Raw genomic sequence first — 26,290 nt, 5'->3', positions numbered from 1 at the left:
CTCCTCATCCTTCAAGTCTTAGTTCAATTATCCCTTTCAACGAAGTCTTTCCCAATCATTTTGACTAGGTCATAATTTATCGCAGTCATGGCCTTTATAGCTGTCACCAACTCTGTTGCTCCATCACGGCCTTTGCTACATTTTTGTGTCACGACATCATTATCTTTGAACAGACTGCTCAGTGAAAGCAGGAACCACAGTGATTTTGTCACCACTGAATGCTTAGTGCTTGCCATTATGCTTGGCAAAGGGACACCCAAACTTGCCAAATAAAGCCTTAGTTCACTGGCTTAATACGGTGTCTCCCTAATATAAAGACAGTACTTAAAGCAGTACGTACAAGTAGGAATACACCAAGAACTGCCTTTACTATTTACTAGATCAGGTGGTCTTTTCACTGCCTACATTCAATGAGCTCCTGACTGAAAGAAGGTGGTGGTAGTCTAGACTCTTGAGAAGACAAGGCTACCAGAGAGATTTTCCGTTAAGGTTTTTCCTCTCCTCTCACAAGTAGCACTTCAGAGCTTTGCTGGATACTATACACAACTAACGCAGACTTCACTCAAGGACAGTAAGAAATCAGATTTTAATATTTAATCTATGTAATTTAAGACATTCACTATTCTTTTCCAGTATTTTATAGAAGTCAGAATGGGAAAAGGTATAGAAATAAGCCTTAACAACTTACTTTCATTTTCCTGATGGTTTGCCCTCCCCACTGACTCTACAGAAGGGATAAGCTTAAGGGCAATACTGATTCTTTGAATATAATTTATAGCCAAAGTGCTTAATAAGAACTCAAGTGGGATGAGGATCCAGGAACTTAAAAGATGAAATGAAGAAGGGTTTGAACTCAGTGCTTACCTGTATCTCAATCCCCTAATTAGATATATTACTGAAAATATAATGAACAGTACAAATTTCCTAAGACACTCAGGAGGCTGAATACTCAACTGCTTCTACATTTTATGAATTGTCAACAGAGCACTTCAGTTATTGGGCCTTCTGCAAATAAACACATTCTCATGCCTCCTATAAGTGGAAAAGTCTCCCACATAACAGTTGCATATATAGGAGACAAAAGAACTGTAGAAGCTAACTGATAAAAAATGTTTCAAAGGATATTTGTTTTAATATCAAGATACAGTGATTGCAAAACTCTTCCATATTCAGTAGGGATATTAAGATCTAGAAATAGAACTGCTCTAACCAAGGTCATCAACGACATTCTACCTTAAAGCTCTAAAATAGAAGTCTCATTATCCACATGAGATGATTGATATTGTGCATTTACAAAAGTACTTTATATGTGGAGTCTTACTATACCAAGAAGCTACAGTGACACACGTGACAGTCATTTCCTTGCAACTCTGCTAAAATATGCATTTGACCAAACAAAAGGTCTTCTGCAGGTAGGACAAGTATTCACATATTATACAGAACACTTAGTACCAAGACTCAGATCTTAACGGGACTTTTTAAAAAGTTCTCTGCCTCATAACAAGGCACCTCCTTTAAAAAATATAGTCTGAATTGAGACATAAAAGCTTTACATTTAGACTGTGATAGAATGCCAAAAAAAAAAATTATACTATTTCAAAAAGAACGACTCTTTTAAAAACATACACAGAAATAATGAAACTACTAACACCTTTACACATTCACAACATCTACACTAATGCATAGAAGTTTGAAACCTAGAAAGCATTTCTCCCCCATCCCATCTCTGAACTGATTCATAGAGATCACTGTATGAAGAATCACTTATTTACTTCCATTTTAAATGTCATGAAATTATTTTCTACACAGATAGCAAATTTAGTTTTGTATATAGAAGGATTGTAAGCATACACATCTAGGGATTACCCAGTTAACCATGAATATTTTATCTATTCCCCGTGAAATACAGCTAACATATGGTTGTGGTACATCCCAGGCAGATGTCATTTAAAGCACACAACGGGAGGTGCTAGCCAAAGAAATACTCATTTGTAAAAGTAAACGTATAACCCTTGCAATATGATGTACCACAACCACACATGAGAAAAGTCAGGAACTTATTTTATTTTAAAATAAACATTGAAGATACCCCCCCATTCCCCACCACCCTACAAAAAACTTTTGAATGTGGAATGTTCAACAGCCTATCCATTTTAGGTTACAAAACCAGCAAAAACTCCAGTTGTCTAACAATGAATGTTTGAGAATCGTTCTTGTGTTTTGTTTTTGTTTTTCTTCAGTGGCTGAGCACCTACTGGAAAAATTCCGTAGCTAAAGGCTAATAAAACAAAATTCAATTTCTGCACAGAAAATACCATTAACTTAGTATTAGTAGCCTTTGCTGAAAAGATGGGATTAATTCTCCATGAAGTCAAAGTGGGATATGACAAGCAGCATTAAGTTCATAGGCACACAAAACTAGTGCTCAAACTGCTAGCACAAATTCCAACAGTACATAAATTACTAAACTGTCATCTCCATCAAACTTGTGACTCTCCCTATGCATCTAAGTGAAGGAATCGCCACTTTGAATATAAATGCCTCCATGAGAAAAAGATAGAATTCAATTAGGGTTAGACAAAAGATAAATGCAAGTACTACAGAAATAGCTGCTGGAGATAACCATAAAATTTGAAACACTAACAATGCATGGGGTGAACCACATAAGCTGCTAGCTGTTGAACACCAGTGTTTCAAGATACAACTTTTATAAACATGTTTTATTTGTTTTGCTTATACCATCAGAACTGAAACTACTGTCTGTCATCTCCCTAAAATAGGGAAATCAATCTAAAACACATACTGGTGCTTTTCAAAAGATAGCAATTTAAAAGGGTGGTAGCAGCAGGCATTTCATATCTTTTTCTTTTAAAAACCTTCAGGCTGCAGGAAAAACATGTGACCAAGAGTGTTATGATTATCCATTAGATATTTTCATCAGTACCTGTACCAATTTAGGTGACAATACAGCAAGATCCGAGGATTAGTGACAGACAATGTATGTTATAAGGAATGATATATAGTACCAATCCTTATAAAAGTCATTGTCGAAGAAAATGTTAAGTGTTCAAAAAGGTATCTAAATACTTCACATTTAGTACAGAAGCGGCCATCCAGATTACATCCCATATTTGTTGCATATTTTTCAAAAAGTGCCAATCAAAGCCTAATTTTGCATTTTGGCTTTGTCTTATACAGTATCAGCTGTTAAAAAGCAATTTACATGTGTTTGTAACCAGTCGTTTGGCCAAGGATGAAGAGTGCTGTGTCAAAGCTGGTAGCCAGCCTTATATTAAGGGCCCATGCATAATTTGGTATGCATCTTAACGTTCAGTGCTCCAATTTAACTGGAAAAGCTGTGAAATGCAGTTGTTCTGCCAAACCACACTCCACTCCTTCCTTCTTCAAGGGAAATATTTTAGTTTTGTCAATTACCATTGAATAACTCTAGGGCTGACTTGTAGATTTGATCCAATGTCAAAAGTCAATCTTGCTCTTTCCAAGCCACTTCAAATAACTATGGAGATATCACCCCGTAAAGTGTATTATGTTTTACTCCTAAGCAAGGGTGAGGAATCTGAGTATCATGTGCAAGGCTCAAGATGACGCTTAGGACAGAACATGCAGAATAAAAATAGTTTCCTTCCATATCCAGGTAATATAAAGCTGACAATTGTAGTCCTGTCTTTATGGGATGAAAACAGTCCCTTTACAATAAGTTTCCTGAAAGGGAGAACAAATAGATAATAACTCTTCTGGTAACATATTATGGTACACTGGCCAGTGTGTTTTTGGCGTTTAAACATAATCCTGTGAATCAGATTAATTCACTTGCTGAGTGTTCATTTGCGGCATCCCTCTGTTGGGTCTTGGGGGCCCTCCACGACCTAGAAGACAAAAATGGCATTTGGTTTTTCTTTCAAATATTATTTGTTTTGCCTTCAAGCAGATTTTTCATCTGAAGTCAAGAAGCATGTGGGCAGCTTGTCACCACATTATTAGGTTTAAGAGGTCAATTCTTCAGTGTTCACCTGTCCTGGAAGTTGTCATGCGCAAATTTGCTCATGTTCTCTAGCTAAAAGAAGAGTAGAGCTAATGGAGTATTCCACCAGTACTCATTCATTCATTCATTCAACAAGTATTTATTGAGTGCCTACTGTGTGCCAGGCACTGTCATCAGGCGTTGGAAATAGATACAGCAGTGAAGACAGACAAGGTACCTGCTCTCATGGAGCTTACATTCTAGTGTACACTCTAGCTTACATTTCAGTAGTAAGTAACATCATACTATCAAAATTAATAAAAGCACCAGAATGAAAAACAGACCTTGTTACCTAAACTGTTAAAAAGAAACTACATAACATTCAAAATTGTATAATGACTTGTAACAGATAAAATAACTTTTTACATGCTGTTAAAACAGATTTTTAGCTACCAGTCAACTCAACTTTCATAGAATATGCTACAAGGTGAGAAAGAACATAACCCACATTCACATGCAAATATCCTTTGATACTTCAAGTCAATAATTCCCAAGTGATCCATTAATTTAAAAATGCACCTTTTTGCTGGCCAGTTTCTACTAGCATTGAAATCAAAGTACTTTGTAATTCCTCCTTAATATACATTTTATACATGTGATGGCCAAAACCTAGAGGAAACCTATTCAGTTTAACTTCCCTTAAATCAGAGAACCATTTAGAACTTCAGATCATATGAAACGCTACCTCTAATTGTTACACAGGTTGACTTTCTGCCCAAATGAGGAAGCAGTTTTCCTATGGTAATAGACAAAATCAGAAACTCTTTAAACCTACAATTTCTAAATATAGTTCAGTAAGTTAGTTAGGATTTTGTATGTTTTACTTAAAAGTCAGAAATAATTTGACATTTATATCGCTATTAGTGATCCAAAGGCATTGAAATTTCAAGTAGTTCTATCATTTCTAAATGGTTCTCTAAATGTAACTATGGCTTATCTGGCCATTAAAGTGTTTCTGACTCTAAAATATAATATGCATGTTCAAAAATGAAAGAGGAATAATAAATTTATATAAATGTTCAATCTCATTCCAAAAATGTCTTACAAAAATGTTTCAGTAAGTACTTCCTAAAAACATTTAGCAGGTTTTAGGACCTGAAAAATAATTTGCAGTTGGAAAAACACTTTTTCTAAGGAGGAGAAATGTTCTAGTTTTCAAGACAATTTATATAGTAACAGGGAAAGTCATTCAAAAAATTAAATTTGGGTTCAAGGTAAGTTTTAGAAACAGAGCATTTCATTTAATCCCTAGCAACAAGTCTGGTAATGATAAATGTATTCCTAACATGTAACCTACATGCAGACTATGGAACAGCTCTTCCAAGGCCAGAACAGAAGCTCCACTTAGGAGCTAGGATCACCACCACAAAATATTACCTCGTGGGGCTCCCCGTGGTCCACTCTGCCCAGAGCCTCGCTTGAAATTCTGCTGATATCCATCCTAAAAGACAAGCTAGTTAGTACTGAAGAAAACGTAATTTTTTTTTTAATGCTTTCTCATCTATCTATTCTTAGTGTCTCACACAGAACACAAAATTTGTCCTTTATTCTTTTTAGACATTTCAATATATAATAGCCAGAAGTTATTCCGTAATTTACTTCTATTACTCTCAAGAACATTCAATGAAATATCTCTGCTCTTAAAAATCATTCTTTTTTTTCTCCGACACAAATTTATTTTTATTTAAGTGTAATTAACATACAGTATTACATTAGTTTTAGGTGTACAATATAATGATTCAACAATTGTATACATTTCTCAGTGCTCAAGGTAAGTGTACTCTTAATCTCTTTTATCTGTTTCACCCATCCCCCCTATCTACATCCCCTCTAGCAACTACCAAATTTGTTCTCTATTTATAGAGAGTCTCGTCTTTTGTCTTTTTGTTTCTTAAATTCCACATGAGTGAAATCATATGGCATTTGTCTTTCTCTGACTTTTTTCATTTAGCATTATACCCTCTAGGTCCATCCATGTTGTTGCAAATAGCAAGATTTCATTCTTTTTTGTGGCTGAGTGATATTCCATTGTGTATATATACATCTTCTTTACCCATCTATTGATGGGACACTTGGGTTGCTTCCACATCTTGGTTATTAGAAATAATGCTGCAATAAACAGAGGGGTGCGTGTATCTTTTCGAGTTAGGGTTTTCATTTTCTTGGGCTAAATACCCAGTGGAATTATTAGATCATATGGTAATATGGTTTTTAATTTTTTAAGAAGCCTCCATACTGTTTTTCATAGTGGCTGCACCAATCTGCATTCCCACCAATAGGGCATGAAATCATTCTCTCTTTAACAGACTCTAAAAAATGAGTACCTATACTAGAATGCTAGGGAAAGCAAAAGTCACCATTCTCCATAATAAAGTATCTTGTAAAAATGTGCAAAATTAGCCTCAAATTACTTAGTTACCCAAGTCCAAACAACCCCATCAGTCTGTTTCATTGGCTTATTTAGGTCAGGTTTAGATTTTAAAGCAACTTCTACCTACCCGTTGATAGCCAGAGTAGTCCCGGGGAGCACTGAACTGAGACTGTGTGTAACCACTGTTTGGAGTGTTAGAGAATGAAGGGCGGTAACCATCATATCCTCCTAAAATTTAGGACAAGAAAATAATTTTCTTATCTAAATGAGAAATTTTTACTTTCTTACTACTGACCAAGGGAAGAACTGAAAAATTATAAGCCATGCCAGTAATTCAAATTAATTTCTAATTCCCCATCCTGATCCAATCTGTTCCTAAATTTCTGAGTATTAATTTCCTTTCCTTAGAAGAGGACATTTTCACCCATCCATGCACACATACACACCCCACATACAAAAAAAATCCCCATAAACTCTGATAATGGAAAGCAATTATCCCCTCAGAGACATGGAAAACATGGATTTGACACATACAAAAAAACCCATTACCAATTTTGTCAATTTAAATAACCTATAATATACTAAAAATGTTTAAAATGTTTAAGCTGTACATGAGAGATTAACGCAGAGAAACATACATATCTTTCCCAAAAACCTCATGACATATTTCTATTTTACAAATCAAAAAGGAACAAGAACTTGCTACTTTTTTTTTTCTTTACCTCTGAATCCATTGGCAGGGCCCCTGTATCCATTCATTAAGCCTCTAGCACCACGGGAGCCACCACGAGACACACCACGACTATTGTAATAGGGCTGACTGCTACGTGGAAATCCAGTGTTCTGCTGGGGAGGCTGCTGGTGGTTACCAGTCACTTGATGGGGCTGGTCCTGGGAACCATGGTAAGTGCCAACCACTATGATAAAAAGAAAAAATTTATACACACACACACACACAGCTCATTACAATTTGTTCTTTCACGTTTTCTGGGTTAAGAAGTGTCTTATACCTTCTCCTCAAATCATCTTTAAATAAATTTTAATATTTCCAATAAGGAAACCTACACATAAGTCCCTATTTTTCTCCTGCCAATATATTAAGCAATTCTCCAACAACAGTTCCAAACTTTTGGAAGCACACAATGTGTGAGAGCACAAAACTCTATCCCTTCCAAATGGAATGAAAACCTATATTATTAAACATCTTCTGAGAGGCATCTGCCTATTAGCACTAGAGACCCACAATAATTCAAAAGATCTTACATACTAAAACAGTACAATTACCACTGTGTATCATTTAATTATTTTTCCACTATAAAACTCCTTAGTGGTAGAACTTTCTTATTCTTTTAAATTTCCCTTGATACGTTAATGAAACCTACAAAACCATGCTCTCCCATAGCTAAACAACCATATGGTAGAATACTCAGTCAATTATGAAGGTAAATTAGCAGAAGTCTTCAACTTACACCTCCTTTAATGCCTGATTCCATTTCAAGTACTTTTAACGTACAACCAATTAAGACAGTTAAATAGTACACCAGCACTCAACTTGATGAGGTAAAGAAAAGATTCTAGAAGGTTCACACTACCTTGCACACCCCCCTCCTTCCACAATGGAAGTCTAGAATCTAGAAATCTTTAAAAATTAAGCCCAGAGGTACCTTTCGGGTATTAACCAATGTTCGCAATGCACAGGGGAGAAAAGACAGGATACTAACACTACCTTTGGGAGGTGAGGAAGGTATAGACTAGAGGAAGGCCCACGCCCCAATAACAAAAAACAGCCAGCCCAAATCCCCCATGTTTAGACAGAGAGAAAAGGTGGTGTACCTCTTGAAAAACTTGACCAGATATATTTTGTGGCCTCAGGAAACCCCAAATACATTTATCGGTTCTTAAAATACTATTTTGCAACGAAAAAGCTAAAGTGTGCCTAGTGGAAGGGATGTTATGGCTCCTTTTTGAACTGTGCAATTAATGGACTAATTACACTATTCACTGTGGTCTTTCTACACAGACTGCCTTTCTCTACATTCCCTAAATTTAAAATTACAGGTAAATATCATGATTACACGTGTCATTTTCTATCTAAAGAGAGTCATTCATATGCATGTATAGAGTGGCAAAAGAAGTGAATTTTCACCTCACTTTTTATCAATAAGAATTTTATTAGTCTTGGCCAAATTTCACTGCAAGGAAACTCATAGCAATAAATAAAACTCATACAATTAAAGTGTGGCCTTTATTTTAAAATACCAGAATTACTTAAAAAACAACAAAAACCCCAGAATTTCTATTGAAGTGTTTGTACAGCATAAACTCTTAAGTCCATAAATAGCCAGATTCTTGCCGTATCCTTTTTTCATGTTGTTCCTAACTAGATACTACAATTTGCTGTAGAGCAGGTGTACTGGGGGCCCATTGTGTTGACATGCTTATGAGTACATGGCAATAATTAAAGGAGCCTGAGCACAAAGCCCAGCTTTATCATTCAGAAGCTGAACATAGATAGCCTAATGGATAAATATCCATCAGATTACAGCTGATTCAAACTTCCTACTAATTAGTGAGTGCTAAATACTACAGGGATATGTAAGAATTTAGTACTGAAAAAATCCATAATGTTCATCAAAGTCTATCAAGAAAGTAGACGATTAGAATATTTCATAGTTATTTCAATCAGTCTGATAAAATTAAACTATTAACTCCTATGATTTTAACAAGGTTTGCTAGTTTGTTGTGGGATATTCCAATTAAACAACTAAGGATCTAACTAACCAAAGACCTAAGCAGGTATTTCTAATACCTTACAAAGTTAAGAAATCTAAGATATCTCTATCTACATTGTTATGACAGGTATGGTAACTAGCCAACTTATGTATGACCCTACTTGCCAAAAAGGATTTTATTTCAACCTAGTTCTACCAAATGCAGCCACCAAGAGATTGCATGTTTTACTGATTATAATTAGCACACTGACAACTCCTTACTGCTTAACTTTGTATAACTGACTTAACTACCTACCAGGTATCATGCTAGCCGGCTTTAATTAATTAGCCATTAAAAGTAAAGTAGATCATAATCTAACAAGTTCCACTAAAATCACAGAATGAAACAGAGATATTATGAAAGCTTACTGACCAAAGGAAAATGGGTATAAGGCCTCCCAAAAAGTGCACATAATTCACATACGATAAATATGGACTTGATTTAATTCAGGATCTGCAACAAAAATTCCATAAAGTCTACTACTAGAACAAAAACTTGTGGACACTGCCACTTTAAAGTGTAAACCCTCCTAACACTGTCAGTAATGGTGTTGGAAAGCAAGCAGCCAAGGAAGGGACACTGGTTTTCCTACCTGTTTGAAGCTGTTCTTGCTGCAGGTCTGTTTGTTCTACTTGGTGAGGCTGACTAGAAAAGCTCTGGTTGTAACTGGCCTGGTACTGATTTTGCTGTTTCAAAGTTTCTGGTTCATTAACAGGAGGAACTGGGGCATTCATATTGAACACCTGTAAGTAAATAAAGTAAATGATTACTTCATCCCCTTATTGCTAACAATTTCCCTACTTTTAATATGACAGACCTCAATATTGGTTTTACTGAAAAATGTAAATACATTACAGAAGTCTCAAACACACACGTATATTCCCCCCATATACATATTTATTTATATTTATACATATATATATGTATACACACACCCACACACACACACCATATAGCACTTCAAGGAGAGCATAACTGGGTTTCAAAATTTAAAAATACAAAAATCAGCAGTCTTGGAAATGTTACTATAAATAAGAAATCTCTTTTAAGAGATGCAAACCACTGATACAATGTCACTTACAGAAATTAATTCAATGAATATTTTATTCATTTAAATTTTCTTCTTATTGACATTTTAACCAAAAGTTAATATTTTAAGTATTTAATCCTATAAACTTTCCCACGAGCACTGATTTAACTGTATCCCATCAATTACAATATTCTCATTCTTTCCTAGAAATTCTGCAATTTAGGGATGCTTACTGAAAAACCAGGATGAAGTATAACAGGTGAAATTTATTATGAGAAACTTCAGTAAAATAAAAGATTAAGCAAGTATGGGAAAATGTAGACAGTTGTTAAATCTCGGTAATGACTTACATACACAGATACAGTAGTCTACTGTTCTGCATGTTTACTTTTGTTAACCAAATCTAAAGGATGAAACTACAAAACAGTAAGATATGAGAACACATAACTCCTAAGACTCAAATTTATCTCTGGGAGCAGGAAAAATCAGAGTTTATCAATTAAATATACTCTATAGTTGGGTAGATGCACACTCAAGCACAAACTTAAATGAAGACTTTTCTGTTGAGACTTTGGCATGATGATAGTACACACTAGCCATTTAATGTTAGTTTAATTTACTTACCGTTTGCATGGATTGGAATGGAGCTGCGTTTACATTGATTCCACTGCTATGTAACGGTTTGCTTGTCCCAGCCTGGAACACCTGAGGCTGAGAAGCAGCCGGAAGGGATGACGATGCTGTAGTCTGGTCTGTATTTAAAGAGATTGTTGCCTAAACACAAAGTAAACAGATGCACTTTAGTGATAAACTAAATTTAGCCAAATCTACTATCCAAGTCTTAGTATGTTAAGAAATTCAACTGGGGCACCTGGGTGGCTCAGTTGGTTAAGCATCCAACTCTTGATTTTCGCTCAAGTAATGATCTCACAGTTCCCGAGTTGAGCCCCACACTGGGGTCTGCACTGACAGCATGGAGCATGCCTGGGATTCTCACTCCCTCTCTCTCTTCCCCTCCCCCATTCATGTTCTCTTTCTCTCTCTCTCAAAATAAATAAACTTAAAAAAAAAATTCAACTATTTCATAACAGCAAAATACTTGTATTGCATCACAGCAAAATAACGTATCGCATGCATTAGGTCCAAAAAGAGTCACAACATTAATAATTTACCTCTGCCCAATTCATAATAAGTGCCTACCAAGTTTATGTTACCTAGTAACAGAAACTTGCCTGAATCTGGTCAATTGGTTCCTTTTGTGGTCGTTGCTCTGTAGCATGAGAAGGCTGGTACAAGGGTTGAGATGCTGTATACCCCTCACTTGTGGATGAAACCAAAGGAACCTACACAGAAATAAAGCAATCAAAGCTGCTTTCTGTTATAAACCAACTCTAATACAGACAGGGCTAAGAAGTAGACAGATATACCTGTTAAATAGACTATAAAATCTAACAACTGCAAAAAATACATATAATATTAAAGATGAACATTAAATAAACCCAATCCAGTTATGAAGTCCCCCACAAATGCTTCTGAATGGCAACATTTACACTAAATTTTAGAATTATGAAATTTAAAATGTGTCTTCTCAAATTTTACTGTTTAAAATAAAAAAGCATATTCCTTACTATCATAAACATAAGATTTAACCAAAAAATTTATTTTTAAATGATTAATACCAAAGTAAACATAAACATGGAAATAAAAGTAGACAGCTACCCTCACCAGACTTGGACAATGATAAAATTCATACCTGACTTTCATTACGCTAATTAAAGAAAGAGACCCAAGAACAGATTAAAAACAAATATGCAGCAATATTTCTATCATTCCTACCTGCGTAGCTTCTGGTTGTACAGGAACTTGATTAGGCTGAGCAAGTCTAGATTCAGAATGAACTGCAAAATTGACCAAAAGCAACACTGTTATCCAAAATCAAATTTCTTCAGAGAAAATTTCTATAGCCAAATCCTAAAAAACACTTTTTGGTGATCATGAAAAGAATTAGGCAGGATTTTAGCTTTCAAGTGAGCATTTTGGTTCCCTGGTAGTCATTATTAGTGTACTCTCACAATTGCTTTTATTTCTAGAAGGCATAACCCTAATCTGTTTTCTAACTCTTGGTAGAGATGTTACAGAGATAGGAGTACCCTTTACTTTAGAGAAATCCTAACTACCCTACCAAACTGTGTCATTAAACATGCTTTTATTCAGCAACTCGTTTTATGAAACTGAAGACATTAAATATTTTATACAGTTCCAACTTTTGTGCCCTTAATGCCATGTTCTGGGAAAAAAAAAACCAAGACTCAAAATTACTAATGGTCCTTGAGAAAGACAGTCCACTTAACCCAAAGAAGACACCAACAACTCTATTTGGTGCTACTACTTCTAAAAATGGTGTAAGACTATTAAGAGTTTGAAACTTCAACTGTGTTTTGACTCATCTTCTCCTTTCCTCTTAAGCATCCTCTTCTTTCCCACTTAGACCGTTGCATCTCATTTTTATTTAAGTAATAAAATGTTCAGAAATTCTCCCAAAAAGCTGCAAGCATCCTTCAGAGAAGGACACCCCTATTATTTTTATGCTAAAATGAATTTTGAAACTTAAAAAGCAAAGCAAAATTTCATTTATCTAAATTACAGGAAATGGTTCCCACAGGGCTGGAAGAGAGGATAACTAGTGACTGGAAGTACACACAAATAGGCTTCTGGAGTACAGGTAATGTTCCGGTTCTAGGTGCTGGTGTGTTCAGTTTGTGAAAACTCTTCAAACTCTATATTTGCACGTACTTAAGTCTATATGACAATAAAAAGTTTAAAAAAACGGAACCACAGTTATTCATATTATAGGAATAAAGAACATTTCTTATCAAATTAAAAGACACAAAATCCAAAAGTTAAGCAAACGTTAAAAGGGAAAAATTCATTTTCACATTTTTTACAAAACCTGAAAGCACTGGCCCTATATTTCTCACACAAAAATGTACAATTACTAACCTGGAGGGCAAACCAGCTGGGGCATATCCATGTTTTGTGTTGGATTCATAGGCTGTGCAGATACAATGGCAGGATCAAGTGTCTGGTTTTCAAAATCCAGCATTGAATCCTGCAAGTTAGGATATAATGGAATTAAATAATGTAAACACTTAAACCTTCAGTTAGTTAGTGTCTGACTGAACTGCACCTACCTGTATGAAATTATAGGGCCCCTGCATTTGCGCCATAAGATCCTGGACTCGCTGTCTTCTCACAAGGGGATCTGCCTGAGCCACTGGAGTCAGAGAGTGGGGCTCTGGTACTGAAGGAGATGCAGCTTGAGGTTGCTGCTGGAGTGAATTTACCACCTAAAGTGGAAGAAGTGGGGGGAGATGCAGACTGGTAGAATGAAAGAGCTCCATTCATGACCATCGCAACAGGTCCCTGAACTATATATGGAACTACATTATAAACAAGATAGTCAGCTTTAATATAGCTACTCCAACTGACAATTATCCCAAATTTAACATTCAGTGCTATTACTTCTACAGTGTTCTCTACTCCACTTGATTGCCACGTAGCTTTTCAGATTTACTTTATAAACCGCTTTCAAAGGAAGGAATACCCATGCTTACTTCCAAAAAAACATATTGTGCTTAAACTGCTCTGCCTTCTATAGTAAGTAAATTTATATTTATCAAATACATATCCACCTCAGTACCTGATAAACAGCACTCAAGAAAAGTTACTATTTATCATCAAATTTTGAGTTCCCACCATTTCATTCTCTCTGCCAATACCATAGAATCAAGCCCTATCACCTTATCTAAATTGCTACAAAAGCCAAAGCTCACTATATCTACCTTTTTCCTAGCTCTAATAATTTCTGATTATTATTGTTACTAATTCCCTGCTCTTCTAGGAAATCTAATTTTTATTACATCAGTCAAAATTTACATTCTGTCTGGCTTTTAAACCTGGGCAACTCATACCTGGTAAGCCTCAGTAAGTCATAACCTTATTTTCTTTTATAAGCAATAGTGAGATAATCATCATTACCTAAACTGATCACAAAGACCAACTGATCTGTCATCTACATCAGGCTGGTCAAAAAATTCCTTAGAATTCCATATGGATAGCCTTTAAAAAGACCCTACCTGCCAAGTACTTAAAAACAAACCATACTGGCACGGTGCTAAGTGTGATAATATACTTTTCTCCCTCGATAAAATGCAAAAAAGTACTTAACTACAAAGCACTGTTACTTCCCAGTCTTTTCCTACTATGCCAACCCATACTTTCCATTCCTAATGTTCAACAAAACAAATATGCTAATTCATTTCTACCTGCATATCCATGCTAATATATACCTATTATCTGACTTCCCTGAAAATACACACCAAATCTTTTAGTCAAGGCCCAGTAGGTTCGCACACCACCATTACATAGATCTTTTACATCTTATTTTCTTCTAAACCTCCTCTAGTATTTCTGAACTGCCTTGCATAATTCAGCAAATACAGACTGTCTTGGTAGGGTTTCATGGAACAGTGTTTTCATCTAAACTAGGTAACTTTCTGGGGTCAGGGGCAGGTTATCAGTAGTATGTTTTGGCACATCAATAAGAGCTAAAAGTACTACTACAATTGCACCTTTGGAGAATGATAGAAGACATATTATTTTTTCTGCACTTTAGATATATGAATACATAAAAGAAGTCACCTAAAAGAGGATGGAAAGGATGGTTGGAACTAATTTGGTAAGGCATTTGATTTTATCTTATAGGCAACACGGCACCATCAAAGAGTTTCAAGTGAAAGTAACTTAATCAAAACTAACTTTTCTAATAATTGGCCTGTAAAAGTGAATAGGATGGCCTGGGGCAGTTAGAAAAGAAAAATATGAAGAGAGCCTCTGAACTAGACATGAGGACCTGAAAAAAGGTAATGTCAATTAAGGAACAGAATTAGGAAACACCAGGAGTCTAGTGCATCAGGGAGAAAGAGGAGTCTAAGAGGAAACTCTAATATATCCCTTGGAAGGTGGGCCTTTTCTGGAGGTTATCTATGTGGGAGCCCAGATTTTTAAACAGCAGCCTGGTATCGACAATAGAAAATCATGTACTTTAATAACCTTAGATAACTTTTTTTTCCCACTTCCACAGATAACTTTATATAAATTTTCTGTAGCTAGATCAGCAGAGATTCTATTAAACATACACAGGGATAAACAAATTACTTTTTAAAACATAATGATCCTGTTATGTGTATTAATATGACAGTAAATGTACTAATAATGCAAAAAACTAAATCTGTTCTTAGGAGAGATAAAAATGACTAATTAAAACAAAAGACATCAACTTTGCAACTGAGAGAACTCTTACCTCAACTGTTTCAACTGTCCACTCATCTACCTGCTCCTTTTCACCACTGCTGAACTGTGTTTCTGCCATAAATTGTCTATTTACATACTGCAAAGCAAAATAAATGTTTGAGAATTGTTTGAAAGGCAGAAAAGGAAAGCTAGCATTAAATAAAAATCATACCTCTGTTGATTCAACTTCGCTTTGTTCCGTGTATTCTTCTGCTGGCTCAGGTTCTAAGTAGTTAAAAATTGACATAAATGAGTGTTAAGAAAGTATTTTTTTTTTTTATTAACAATTCATTTCAACTCCAAATAAGTTAACAGTTTACCATCAAACAGCCGGAATTTATTTACAAAGTTACAATAGTTAGCATTAAGTTTCTGTATTTTATCATTCTTACAATATTTAGAAAGAGTTTTCTTTACCATTTATTCCAGAATAAATTAGGCTCAAGAGTAGTTATTCTGGACTAGGTATAATGCCAATAAAGACCTAAGTTAAAACCTCTCTATTCTTAGAGTACTATCATACAGCAACATACAGATTAAAATCTTACTATTTTAACCTACTTGGTAAAGTGGTTGGGGGGATGGGGAGGAGGCTTACTATGTCCATCTGCAACCATAAATTCCACCAATGTGCAATCTTCCCTTCTAGTTTCAACCTAATAGCTAAGACTTGTGTAAAGTGCTTACTATGTGAGAGGCACCATATATATACTTTCACGTACTGCTTTCTCAACAGAGATAAAGAGACAGAGAAATTCAGTCACTTGCCCAAAGTTACATAGCTAATGAGCGTCAAAGCCAAGATTACAATCCAGGCAGTCTGATTCTTTTCAACCATTTCAAAATTCATACTCTGACAATGCTTCCAATGGTACTGAGAATTTTATTCATCAACTTAAGTTATAAAAGTATTCCTGGTAAGTGCTTACCTACATATTAGTGTTGTACTAAAGTTAATTTGAAAAGATCCCTTGCCACTGAGAAATTTATGGTTCAGGATTAGAGTTATAATCTCCCCATCATTTAACATACACACACACACCCTTCATACTATTCACTTCATATACTGGCATGGTAAACAACAATAAATCTAGGTATGTCAGCCAAAATGTACTTAAAAAGTCCTAAAACATTTCCCCTCATCTGTACTCCAGGCCAGCAATATTGCAACAAAAAAAGTTATCAGTTTGTAATAGTGATCAAGACCAGTAAGTAAATGATTGATCTTCAAGACCTCTGGGAATTATTCTTAACATGCATTGTTTTAATGTTTTGTTGTGCTTAAAGCTCCTTTAAAACTCTCAGTGTGCATACATAACTAAATAAATGCAGAGCTTGAACTTGTGGCAAAGGAGAGTAAAACCAAGATTCCTACACCACAGCTCATATCCACCTAAGTACTCACCAGCTTCAGCTACCTGATCTTCAGCTGCAGGTGCTGAGGCTGCCTCTTCTTCCTCACATAGCCCATTCTGGTGGTTGTGAGTGCTGTCAAAGTAGTTTGACTGGAAAACACGCTCAACAATTTCCTTTAGAGCTTTATCTAAAAACAGAACATGAATTATAATGTTAGACTATCGGGCATGCCTGACCTGAGTAAGATTCAACATGCTACAAAATGCTGTGGTAAGAAAAAAACCTTATCAACTGTTACTGAAACATACATATAAAAAACATTGAAGTCCACTAAGGACAGAAATTATGGAATGATAGAGAACAAGAAGAATCTATTAGTACTAAACTTTATATATTTTATGTAACTGCAAGAAAAAAAAAGCTGACAGTTATCATTTATTCATTATTTATTTAGCACCTACCTATATGTTAGGCAATGTGCTAGGCAATGGGGCTACAAAATATGTAAGATACAGTATCTGCCCTCCCTAAGTTTCCCTAAGTTTACAGTCCAATAGAGAAAAGTTATAAGATATAAAAGCAGTGAAATCACATCTGTGAAACGTACTACAAAGAGGTACAATGGATTGAACCTAATCAGATGGAGGCACAGGAAGCTTTCCTGGTGTGTGAGTGCTGCAAGAGCAGAGATCTAGAAGATGAGTAGTAGAAAGAAGTGTTTCAAGGCAGAAGCAACACCATTTACAAAGCCCTGTATAAAGGATAAGGATATAGAAAAGGGGTACCAAATACAAGAAAATGAAAGCATGCACTGTAGCTGAGGAGGGATAGGGAGGAAGAAAAAGCATACAGACTAGTCTGGAGAAACTGATTAAGAGCCAGAACATGCAAGGTCTTTAAATTAAAGACAAATGTATATAAAATTTAATTTAAAAGACAGCCATTAAAAAATTTTAAAGAGGGATGGGGAGGGTGGATTCAGTTAAGAGAATGCACTAAGGGAGAAACGTAGGAGAGACAGATTCAGAAGATATTTGAAAGGCAAAAAAATGTCACAATTTCGTACACACTAAGATATGAGAGGGCAGAGCAGCAGGTGAAGGTGTGTGTCAAGAATTCATCTCAGGTTGCCTGGGTGGCTCAGTCAGTTAAGCGTCAGACTCTTGATTTTGGCTCAGGTCAGGAGATTGAGCCTGGCCCTTGGGCTCCTCGCTGAGCATGAATAGCCTGCTTAAGATTCTCTCTCCCCCTCTCACTCAAAAACTACAACAAAGAAAAATCTCAATTTCCTGGCCTTGAAAACACAGAATATACCTATGTACATAGAATGTATCTATTCCCTAATCGGTCACTATACAGAAAAATAAAACTTCCCAGGACTATATTAAAATATCATAAAATTACCTCTATTAACAATAAAACTACCAACAACTTTTTCTATGCCAAACATTTCATGTTTTCCTTCCCCACTTCAGAGGCTCACGACTCAAAACTATTCATTTTAAAAAACTTATGCAGGGGCGCCTGGGTGGCTCAGTTGGTTAAGCGTCCGACTTCAGCTCAGGTCATGATCTCACGGTCCGTGAGTTCAAGCCCCGCGTCAGGCTCTGGGCTGACAGCTCAGAGCCTGGAGCCTGTTTCAGATTCTGTGTCTCCCTCTCTCTCTGATCCTCCCCCGTTCATGCTCTGTCTCTCTCTGTCTCAAAAATAAAATAAAAACGTTAAAAAAATTTTAAAAAATTAAAAAAAATAAAAAATAAAAAATAAAAAACTTATGCATGAGGGACCGCCTGGGTGGCTCTGTTGGTTAAGCAACCGACTCTTGATTTAGGCTCAGGTCATGATCTCATGGTTTGTGAGTTCGAGCCCCGGCGTCAAGCTCTGAGCTCACAGCACAGAGCCTGCTTGAGATTCTCTCCCTCTCTCTCTCTCTGCCTCTCTCTCTCTCAAAATAAATATATAAGCATTAAAAAAAATCTGAAAACTGAATGCACATAAAAATACTAACTTGAATACATTAGTAACTTTTCATTAGTTATAAAGATGTTACATTCCTAAGGTAAGTAAACAAGACTAGGCAAAAAACACCATAACAAGATATAAACTTATACTTTAACCCTTGTTACTCACCAATAACGTTCATGAAAAATTGATCCGGCTTGAACTAAAACTACTTTTTTTTTTTTTTTTTTTTTTCAACGTTTATTTATTTTTGGGACAGAGAGAGACAGAGCATGAACCGGGGAGGGGCAGAGAGAGAGGGAGACACAGAATCGGAAACAGGCTCCAGGCTCTGAGCCATCAGCCCAGAGCCCAAGGCGGGGCTCGAACTCACGGACCGCGAGATCTTGACCTGGCTGAAGTCGGACGCTTAACCGACTGCGCCACCCAGGCGCCCCTAAAACTACTTTTTTAAGCTAACAAGTTTATACACATATGTAAATTTCTTCCTAATAAAACTTCTGTACATATTTGTGGCAAAACTAAAATTAAGAAGACACAAAGATTTCTTTACAAAGAAATACACTAGGGGCGCCTGGGTGGCACAGTCGGTTAAGCGTCCGACTTCAGCCAGGTCACGATCTCGCGGTCCGTGAGTTCGAGCCCCGCGTCAGGCTCTGGGCTGATGGCTCAGAGCCTGGAGCCTGTTTCCGATTCTGTGTCTCCCTCTCTCTCTGCCCCTCCCCCGTTCATGCTCTGTCTCTCTCTGTCCCAAAAATAAATAAACGTTGAAAAAAATTAAAAAAAAAAAAAAGAAATACACTAAACAACACAACAAAGAAAATTTTTTTAGTTTATTTTTAATTTTTTTTTTTTTAATGTTTATTTTTGAGAGACAGAACACACGCATACATGTGTGGGAGGGGCAGAGAGAGAGCAAGACAGAGGATCCCAAGGGGGCTCTGCTCGGACAGCAGAGAGCCCAACATGGGGTTCAAACCCACGAACTATGAGATCATGACCTAAGCCAAAATCAGATACCCAACTGACTGAGCCACCCCAGAGCCCTGAAAAATTCTTAAAAAAAAAAAAAAAAAAAAGTTTATTTATTTATTTTGGGGGAGAAAGAAGCACAGTGGGGGAAGTGGCAGAGAGCGAGCGAGAAAGAGAATCCCAAGCAGGCTCTGTGCAGCACAGAGCCCTACACAGGACTCAATCTCACGAACTGTGAGACCATGACCTGAGCCAAAATCAAGAGTCAGACATTTAAACGACTGAGCCACCCAGGTGCCTCAAGAAAATTATTTCTTAAATGAAAAGATATAAAAGAGTTGTTTCTTCGTATTTGATTTACCCATTTCCTTAAAGCAAATACAATCCAAATTACATCATACAGTTTTGCCAATTAAAGCTTTTAATCCGATTTAATTTTTCACCAAACAGCTAAAAATAAGGTATAAGCACTTTTACCATAAGATGTTCAAAAATCTACTTCCCTAAACCACCTTTATAAATAGCAAAGATAAGAACCTATTATTTACTAAGAGAATAAACCTAAAATTCCTAATTTACCAATGAAGTGAAGCTTAAATGTCCTTTGTTTTCTTTAAAGTCAATAAACATTGCATATTTGAGGTTAAGGTTTTTAAAAAGCACAAAAGAATTAATGTCCTCAAATTACCAGAAGTCTATGAAAAACTAAGAAAAGATGAAGGCAATGACCATGAGTAAAATGTATGAGGTATAGTAAGTATTTTTTCACAAAATTTCAGCCATAAGGAAAAACCAGTCCCTATCTAATACCAAGAACTCTGGAAAGCCTATTCAGTATTAATCTGTCCACCTCAAGCAGAGAGTAAGTTACAAACAAAATCGTGGTAAGTCAGGGGATTCCCATCTCTACAGATTTATTGATTCATGATGGGTTTTTTTTTACTTACACATACACACACACACACACACACACACACACACACACACACACAGCAGAAAGGAAAAAAAGGAAATAAACCAAAAAGTAAACAGTAGATGAATGTTACTTACACAATTCTAAAAATTTCTCCAATTAACATTACTTTCAAAAAGAAAACTAACTTAAAGATTCTTAGTTACAAAATTATATTCTTAGTTACAACAATTATAATACTCACAGGTTGTTCCACATACAGATTTTTCCTTTCCTTCCAGCAAGTCCCATAGGTGAATGGAGGCATGTTCATACTGCTCATTCAACCTTATAATAATAATTAAAAAGCTAATTAATTACCTTTTAGTTGTCAAGCCAACATTTAGAAGTTTCTACTACCAAATACCACTATACCTCAAGCTCATGTCCCGTTCAGGGTCTGCTAATTTGTAGAATTCATCCAACAATGACAATTCCTCTTCAGACAATATTGGCACTCCATTCAATCCTTGCTTCAGATCAGTTCGCACCTCATCATCCCCCAATTTGTCCAAAACATACTGGAGCTCAAGTACAGTTTTTAAACGTTTTTGTTCTGCTTCTTCTCTCATAAGCTGCTCCCGACGTGCAGTCTTCTTTATTGTTTTCTGAATCTGCATAAAAATATTAAGCATAGACATTAAAATGAATTTCACAAAACTCCCAATTTAGTTCAATCAATTTCATTTCCAATGTAAGACATATTTTACTCCATGAGTTATGTGATCCTGATACACAAAATGCTGATTCCTAACGTACAAATAGAGTTTAATATCTAATAACATCATCTGTTTTAAGCAGATGTTAGAAATTCAGAACACATCTTTCTTTCCCTATAAGGTATTATTGTAACACTAAATGTTGCCAATAAAACAATATATTTGGGATTTGCTTCAAAATAATCTAGCTGACAGGGAACAAGGGAGTATATCAAACAGGACTGTCCATGAGATAAAAACTGTAGAAGCTGGGTATGGGTACAGAGGTATTCATTATATTCCTTTCTTTAGTTTTGAAATTTTTCATAATAAAAAGTATAAGAATTAAAATTTCTAATTAAGAACCCGAGCCAATTAAAAAAGAAACCCGAGTACAGCAAAATAAAAAAAAATCTTACCTATATCCATCTCCTCTATGGAAAACTGGTCCAAAATTTTCATTTTAAGTACCTACTATCAACTTAAAAAGAGATGCTAAAACCCACCGTTTCCTCACAACCCACTGCTAGTATTATATTATCCCAACATTTTGAAAATAGTGACTAAAACTAACTTGTTTTTATGAATAAGGGGATGCTGGCAGAGAAAAAGAAGGTGGCAGAAGACAAATAAATGCTTAGTACACATGTATTTTTCCCACTGCTCTTTTCCTAGTACTCGTCTTTTACTCTCCTGTGAAGGTTGAAGGGAGAACATCAACCAGACTCAAGTACGTCTCTCTCTTCTCATGTCCAGTGTCAGACTGGGCTCAAAGAATGGTCAGAATTTTAAAGAAAGGTCAATCTTTTCAAGAGCCATGAAAGTGTCTTCCCTCCCACCTTCTTCCCCTTTCTCAAGCCTCACTGGGATAAATTGAGACAGAGAAAACCAAAATAAAGACATACAAAATGTATAATAAAGGGGCGCCTGGGTGGCTCAGTGGGTTAAGCGTCCGATTTCGGCTCAGGTCACGATCTCAGAGTTGTGGGTACAAGCCCTGCGTCGGGCTCTGTGCTGACAGCTCAGAGCCTGGAGCCTGCTTCAGATTCTGTGTCTCCCTCTCTCTCTGCCCCTCTCCCACTCCTGCTCTCTCTCTAAAATAAACAAACATTTAAAAAAATTAAAAAGAAAAAAAGAGAAAAGTATAATAAAGGGAGTAATGGGGGAAGAGAGACATAGGAGAACAATAAAGTCTACAATAAGACAAATCTATGATGGCAGCAGAGAGGGCAGCAGATTAAATGATATTTAGCAGTTAAGTGGCAAGTGAACAGTACATATGAACAGAGATATGAAATCCAAGCTAGGGCACTCTAGAAAGCTTTCAAGGGGAAAGGAACATAATCTTACTGGGGGTGAGGGGTACAATTTTAGGACAGAGAAGCAGCCACTAGCCAAAGGCAGGAAATATAAGAATAGAGGCAGGAATATGAAATAAATCAATAAAACCAAAGAAGATAAAGAATGCCACTCTGAATAAAATGAGCAGTTCAAGTAAGGAAAATATGAAATCTAGAAAAGGTAGGCTGGAGCTTGATTAAAGAATTCTTGAATACAAAACAAAAAAGGTGTTTAACAATTGTGGGAAAGCGCAATAAAGGATCAGAGTTCAATAAAAAGACTGCCAATGAAGTTAAAGACCCAATGAAAAGTTCCTGAAAATACCAGTGTTAACATAAAAGCAAAGGAGACTACAAGTATTTTCACTTACACAGTGTTAGTAGTTTTAGAAATAGACTGATTCCATTATTAAATTGTATAGCAATCCTACTTCTATGACCCATAAATTTTTTTTTAATCAGAAAATTAATTGGCCAGGATTCATCTGACCTAAGTGGATCAATTCCCAACTTGGGTGTAAATTAAGTTTCATTTATTCCATTTTGAGGGATACCATCAATATTTTCCAACTTTAATCAAATTTAATAATAAGTGCATGAAATATACTAATTATGCATCAAATATTGCTCACAACCCTGAGATGAGGGAGGTACCATTATTATCACCATTTTACAGATTAGAAAACTGAAGCAGTGTGACGGCCCCACTCCTCTCCCCCCTTCTCTTTTGATACTACTGGTTCTGTTTGTCTGGAAAACCCTGAGTGATATAGGGATAGACAAGTTAAGTAACTCAAAGTCCTACAACTATTAAGTGGCAGAATCAGGGTTCAAACCAGACAGTATGGTTCCAGAATCAGAACTTTTCATCTCTGTACTGCAATGTCTCTCATAACATAATAAATTGTTTTGTTTATTCATTTTACCAAATCAGAGGCAGTTTTGTATTTCAGTGCTTTTAGCCTTTCTCCAAATAAGCTAATACTAATTCAGAAGATTAATTTTCTGATCTCAACTTTCAAATTATTTGACTTTGCCTGTATTTCATTTTTGTCCTGTTCCCAAAGGTTTCTATCACATCAAAAGATGTATGGGAAAAACACAAAACCACTTTACTTTGTTGGATCACGAGTTGATACAAGAGCAATGTATCCCACTCTGCCACATTCCTTAAGATCCCTAATGGAGACAGTGATTACCAAAAAAAAAAGACCTATTTTCTGATAGTTAACAGAATTATAAGATGGTCATTAGGTATAAAGGAATATACAGAAAATAAATGCCTGCTATATTTATATATACACGTATATACAAGCTAATTTTTTAGAGATCTTCAGGGTATCTCCTATATATATATTTGTCATATCTGAGACTCAGTCCTTTTAAAAGGCATCTTTCAGAGCCCAGATGTCCATCAACTGATGAACAGATAAAGATGTAAAGATGAACGGATCAGTGATGAAAAGGAATAAAATCTTGCCATTTGCAATTAACGTAGATGGAACTGGAGGGTATAATGCTAAGTGATATAAGTCAGTCTGGGACTCCTGGGTGGCTCAGTCAGTTAAGTGTCCGACTTCGGCTCAGGTCATGATCTCACGGTTTGTGAGTTCCAGCCCCGCATTGGGCTCTATGCTGACCGCTCAGAGCCTGGGCCTGCAGCCTGCTTTGGATTCTGTGTCTCCCTCTCTCTGCTCCTCCCCCACTCACACTCTCTCTCTCAAAAATAAACAAACATTAAAAAAATTTTTTTAATGTTTAAAAAAAAAAAAGTCAGTCAGAGAAAGACAGATGTTTTCATTCATACATGGAATTTGAGAAACTAATAGACCATAGGGGAAGAGAAGGAAAAATAAGTTATAGAGAGGCAAACCATAAGAGGCTCTTAAATACAGAGAAGAAACTGAGGGTTGATGGGGGTGGGGAGTTGGCCACTGAGGAGGGCACTTGATGGGATGAGCACTAGTTGTACATATGAATCATGGGAATCTACTCTTGAAGCCAAGACTACACTGTATATACACTGAATGTTAGCTAACTTGACAATAAATTATTTTTAAAAATTTTAAAAAGGCATCTTTCAGGTGTTACTTTAAACTTTACAGAACTGGAAAGCATCTTAGATATAATTGGATCCAATCCTCTCATCTTACAAAGAGCTTATCAATCGTAAAGAAATAAAATTTTTTGCCTTCCTTATTTTTAATATTTCATAAACATATATATAGTCTTCTACTTACATCTTGACTTAATGCCATGAAACTCCTCTGTAATTCTTTTGCAAACTCCAAGTTATTTGTGACTTCCTGGTACTTAGATACGGCATCCTAAAATAACAAAGACAGAGCCCAACTTTACTGGAAACATAAAGAACCACAAAATTAATTTTCTTATTAAAAATAGTGAGCAGAAAATCTTCAATAAAAATGTAGCATCTTTACCAGCTGATCTTGATTAAGCCTTTCCCCTTTGTTCATTCGTTCCTGGTAATCATCAAGCTTGCCCTATGTAAAAAGAAAAAAAGAATTATGCCCCACATTAAAGTATATACCAGCCTAACCATGCTGAAATAACAAACCCATATAATCCTCTAAGTTTGTCTCAAATCTTGCCCTAAAGATAATTTTTAGTTAACTTCAGTTTAAGTTTGTACATAAAATAACTTAGTTTAATAAATAGTGCGCTAAAATATGAATGCAGATACTCCAGCCCCTGCTGAATAATAACCAAATTCCACAGTATAAGCCAATGACATGATACAACACTGCTTATTTAGGTTTCTCGAAAGAGATATGCATCAGATGGCCTGCACAAATGGTTCCTACCAACATGGGTGAAGGCCACAATTTGGTTATGATCCTACTTACACAGAAGCATATCAGACATTTTATAATGTTAAATTCTTGTCCCTTCCTCACCCCCTGCCTCACCTCACTTCCTCACTTCGTGTGACTAAGTGATATAAAAAGAGTGTATTTTCCCTGAAAAAAAACCCATGTGCATACTGTCTTTGATAGGCCTCATCCATTTCTCTTGAACAACATGATACTCCAAGCTATCACATCACCTATGGATAGTGCATTACTCAACGGCTTTGCTTTCTTTTCTCACAAATGGAATTAAATATGACAGTGGGACAGAAAATTAACCTCTGGCTTAAGTCATCTTTTTCCCCCCAACTAAAATGAAAATGTTGGCAGTTTCCCAGGCTACTATTAGATAAGACCCCAAAGAAAAGTATTACTCAGGTAATACAATAGTCAAAAATTTTTGACAATTCTTGATAGTAGTCAAGTTATTGTTTTAAAAGTCAGAGGAGCAGGAATAAGTAGAAACCCAAATTAAAGGGGACAAATTTTTAAATTAATATAATCACAATAAATTATAAACATATATTGTTCCTCACCCTTAGTAATAATAAAATTAGTCACGAAACACAAAAT

At 35.9% G+C, this 26,290-nt stretch overlaps 1 protein-coding gene across 1 annotated transcript in view; it reads right to left on the bottom strand.

Moving 5' to 3' along the window:
* Positions 1-1,751: 1,751 nt before the first annotated feature.
* Positions 1,752-26,290, bottom strand: part of CAPRIN1 (cell cycle associated protein 1) — a 39,175-nt gene continuing 14,636 nt past the window's right edge. The window contains exons 3-19 of the mRNA XM_045484919.1: positions 25,289-25,351; positions 25,088-25,174; positions 21,185-21,423; positions 21,015-21,097; positions 16,973-17,110; positions 15,740-15,792; positions 15,578-15,664; positions 13,407-13,562; positions 13,216-13,324; positions 12,052-12,113; positions 11,448-11,558; positions 10,840-10,989; positions 9,778-9,928; positions 7,136-7,330; positions 6,541-6,641; positions 5,420-5,483; positions 1,752-3,887 (exon numbers count right to left, since the gene is read on the bottom strand). Of these exons, the coding sequence (XP_045340875.1) occupies positions 3,823-3,887; positions 5,420-5,483; positions 6,541-6,641; positions 7,136-7,330; positions 9,778-9,928; positions 10,840-10,989; positions 11,448-11,558; positions 12,052-12,113; positions 13,216-13,324; positions 13,407-13,562; positions 15,578-15,664; positions 15,740-15,792; positions 16,973-17,110; positions 21,015-21,097; positions 21,185-21,423; positions 25,088-25,174; positions 25,289-25,351 (1,914 nt within the window). The 3' untranslated portion in view covers positions 1,752-3,822. The remainder of the gene's footprint in view (positions 3,888-5,419; positions 5,484-6,540; positions 6,642-7,135; positions 7,331-9,777; positions 9,929-10,839; positions 10,990-11,447; positions 11,559-12,051; positions 12,114-13,215; positions 13,325-13,406; positions 13,563-15,577; positions 15,665-15,739; positions 15,793-16,972; positions 17,111-21,014; positions 21,098-21,184; positions 21,424-25,087; positions 25,175-25,288; positions 25,352-26,290) is intronic.

Source organism: Leopardus geoffroyi, chromosome D1, assembly GCF_018350155.1.
Source record: "Leopardus geoffroyi isolate Oge1 chromosome D1, O.geoffroyi_Oge1_pat1.0, whole genome shotgun sequence".
NCBI lineage: Eukaryota > Metazoa > Chordata > Mammalia > Carnivora > Felidae > Leopardus > Leopardus geoffroyi.
Note: the sequence above shows the minus strand (reverse complement) of the source record. Positions and strands in the feature narration are given on the sequence as shown.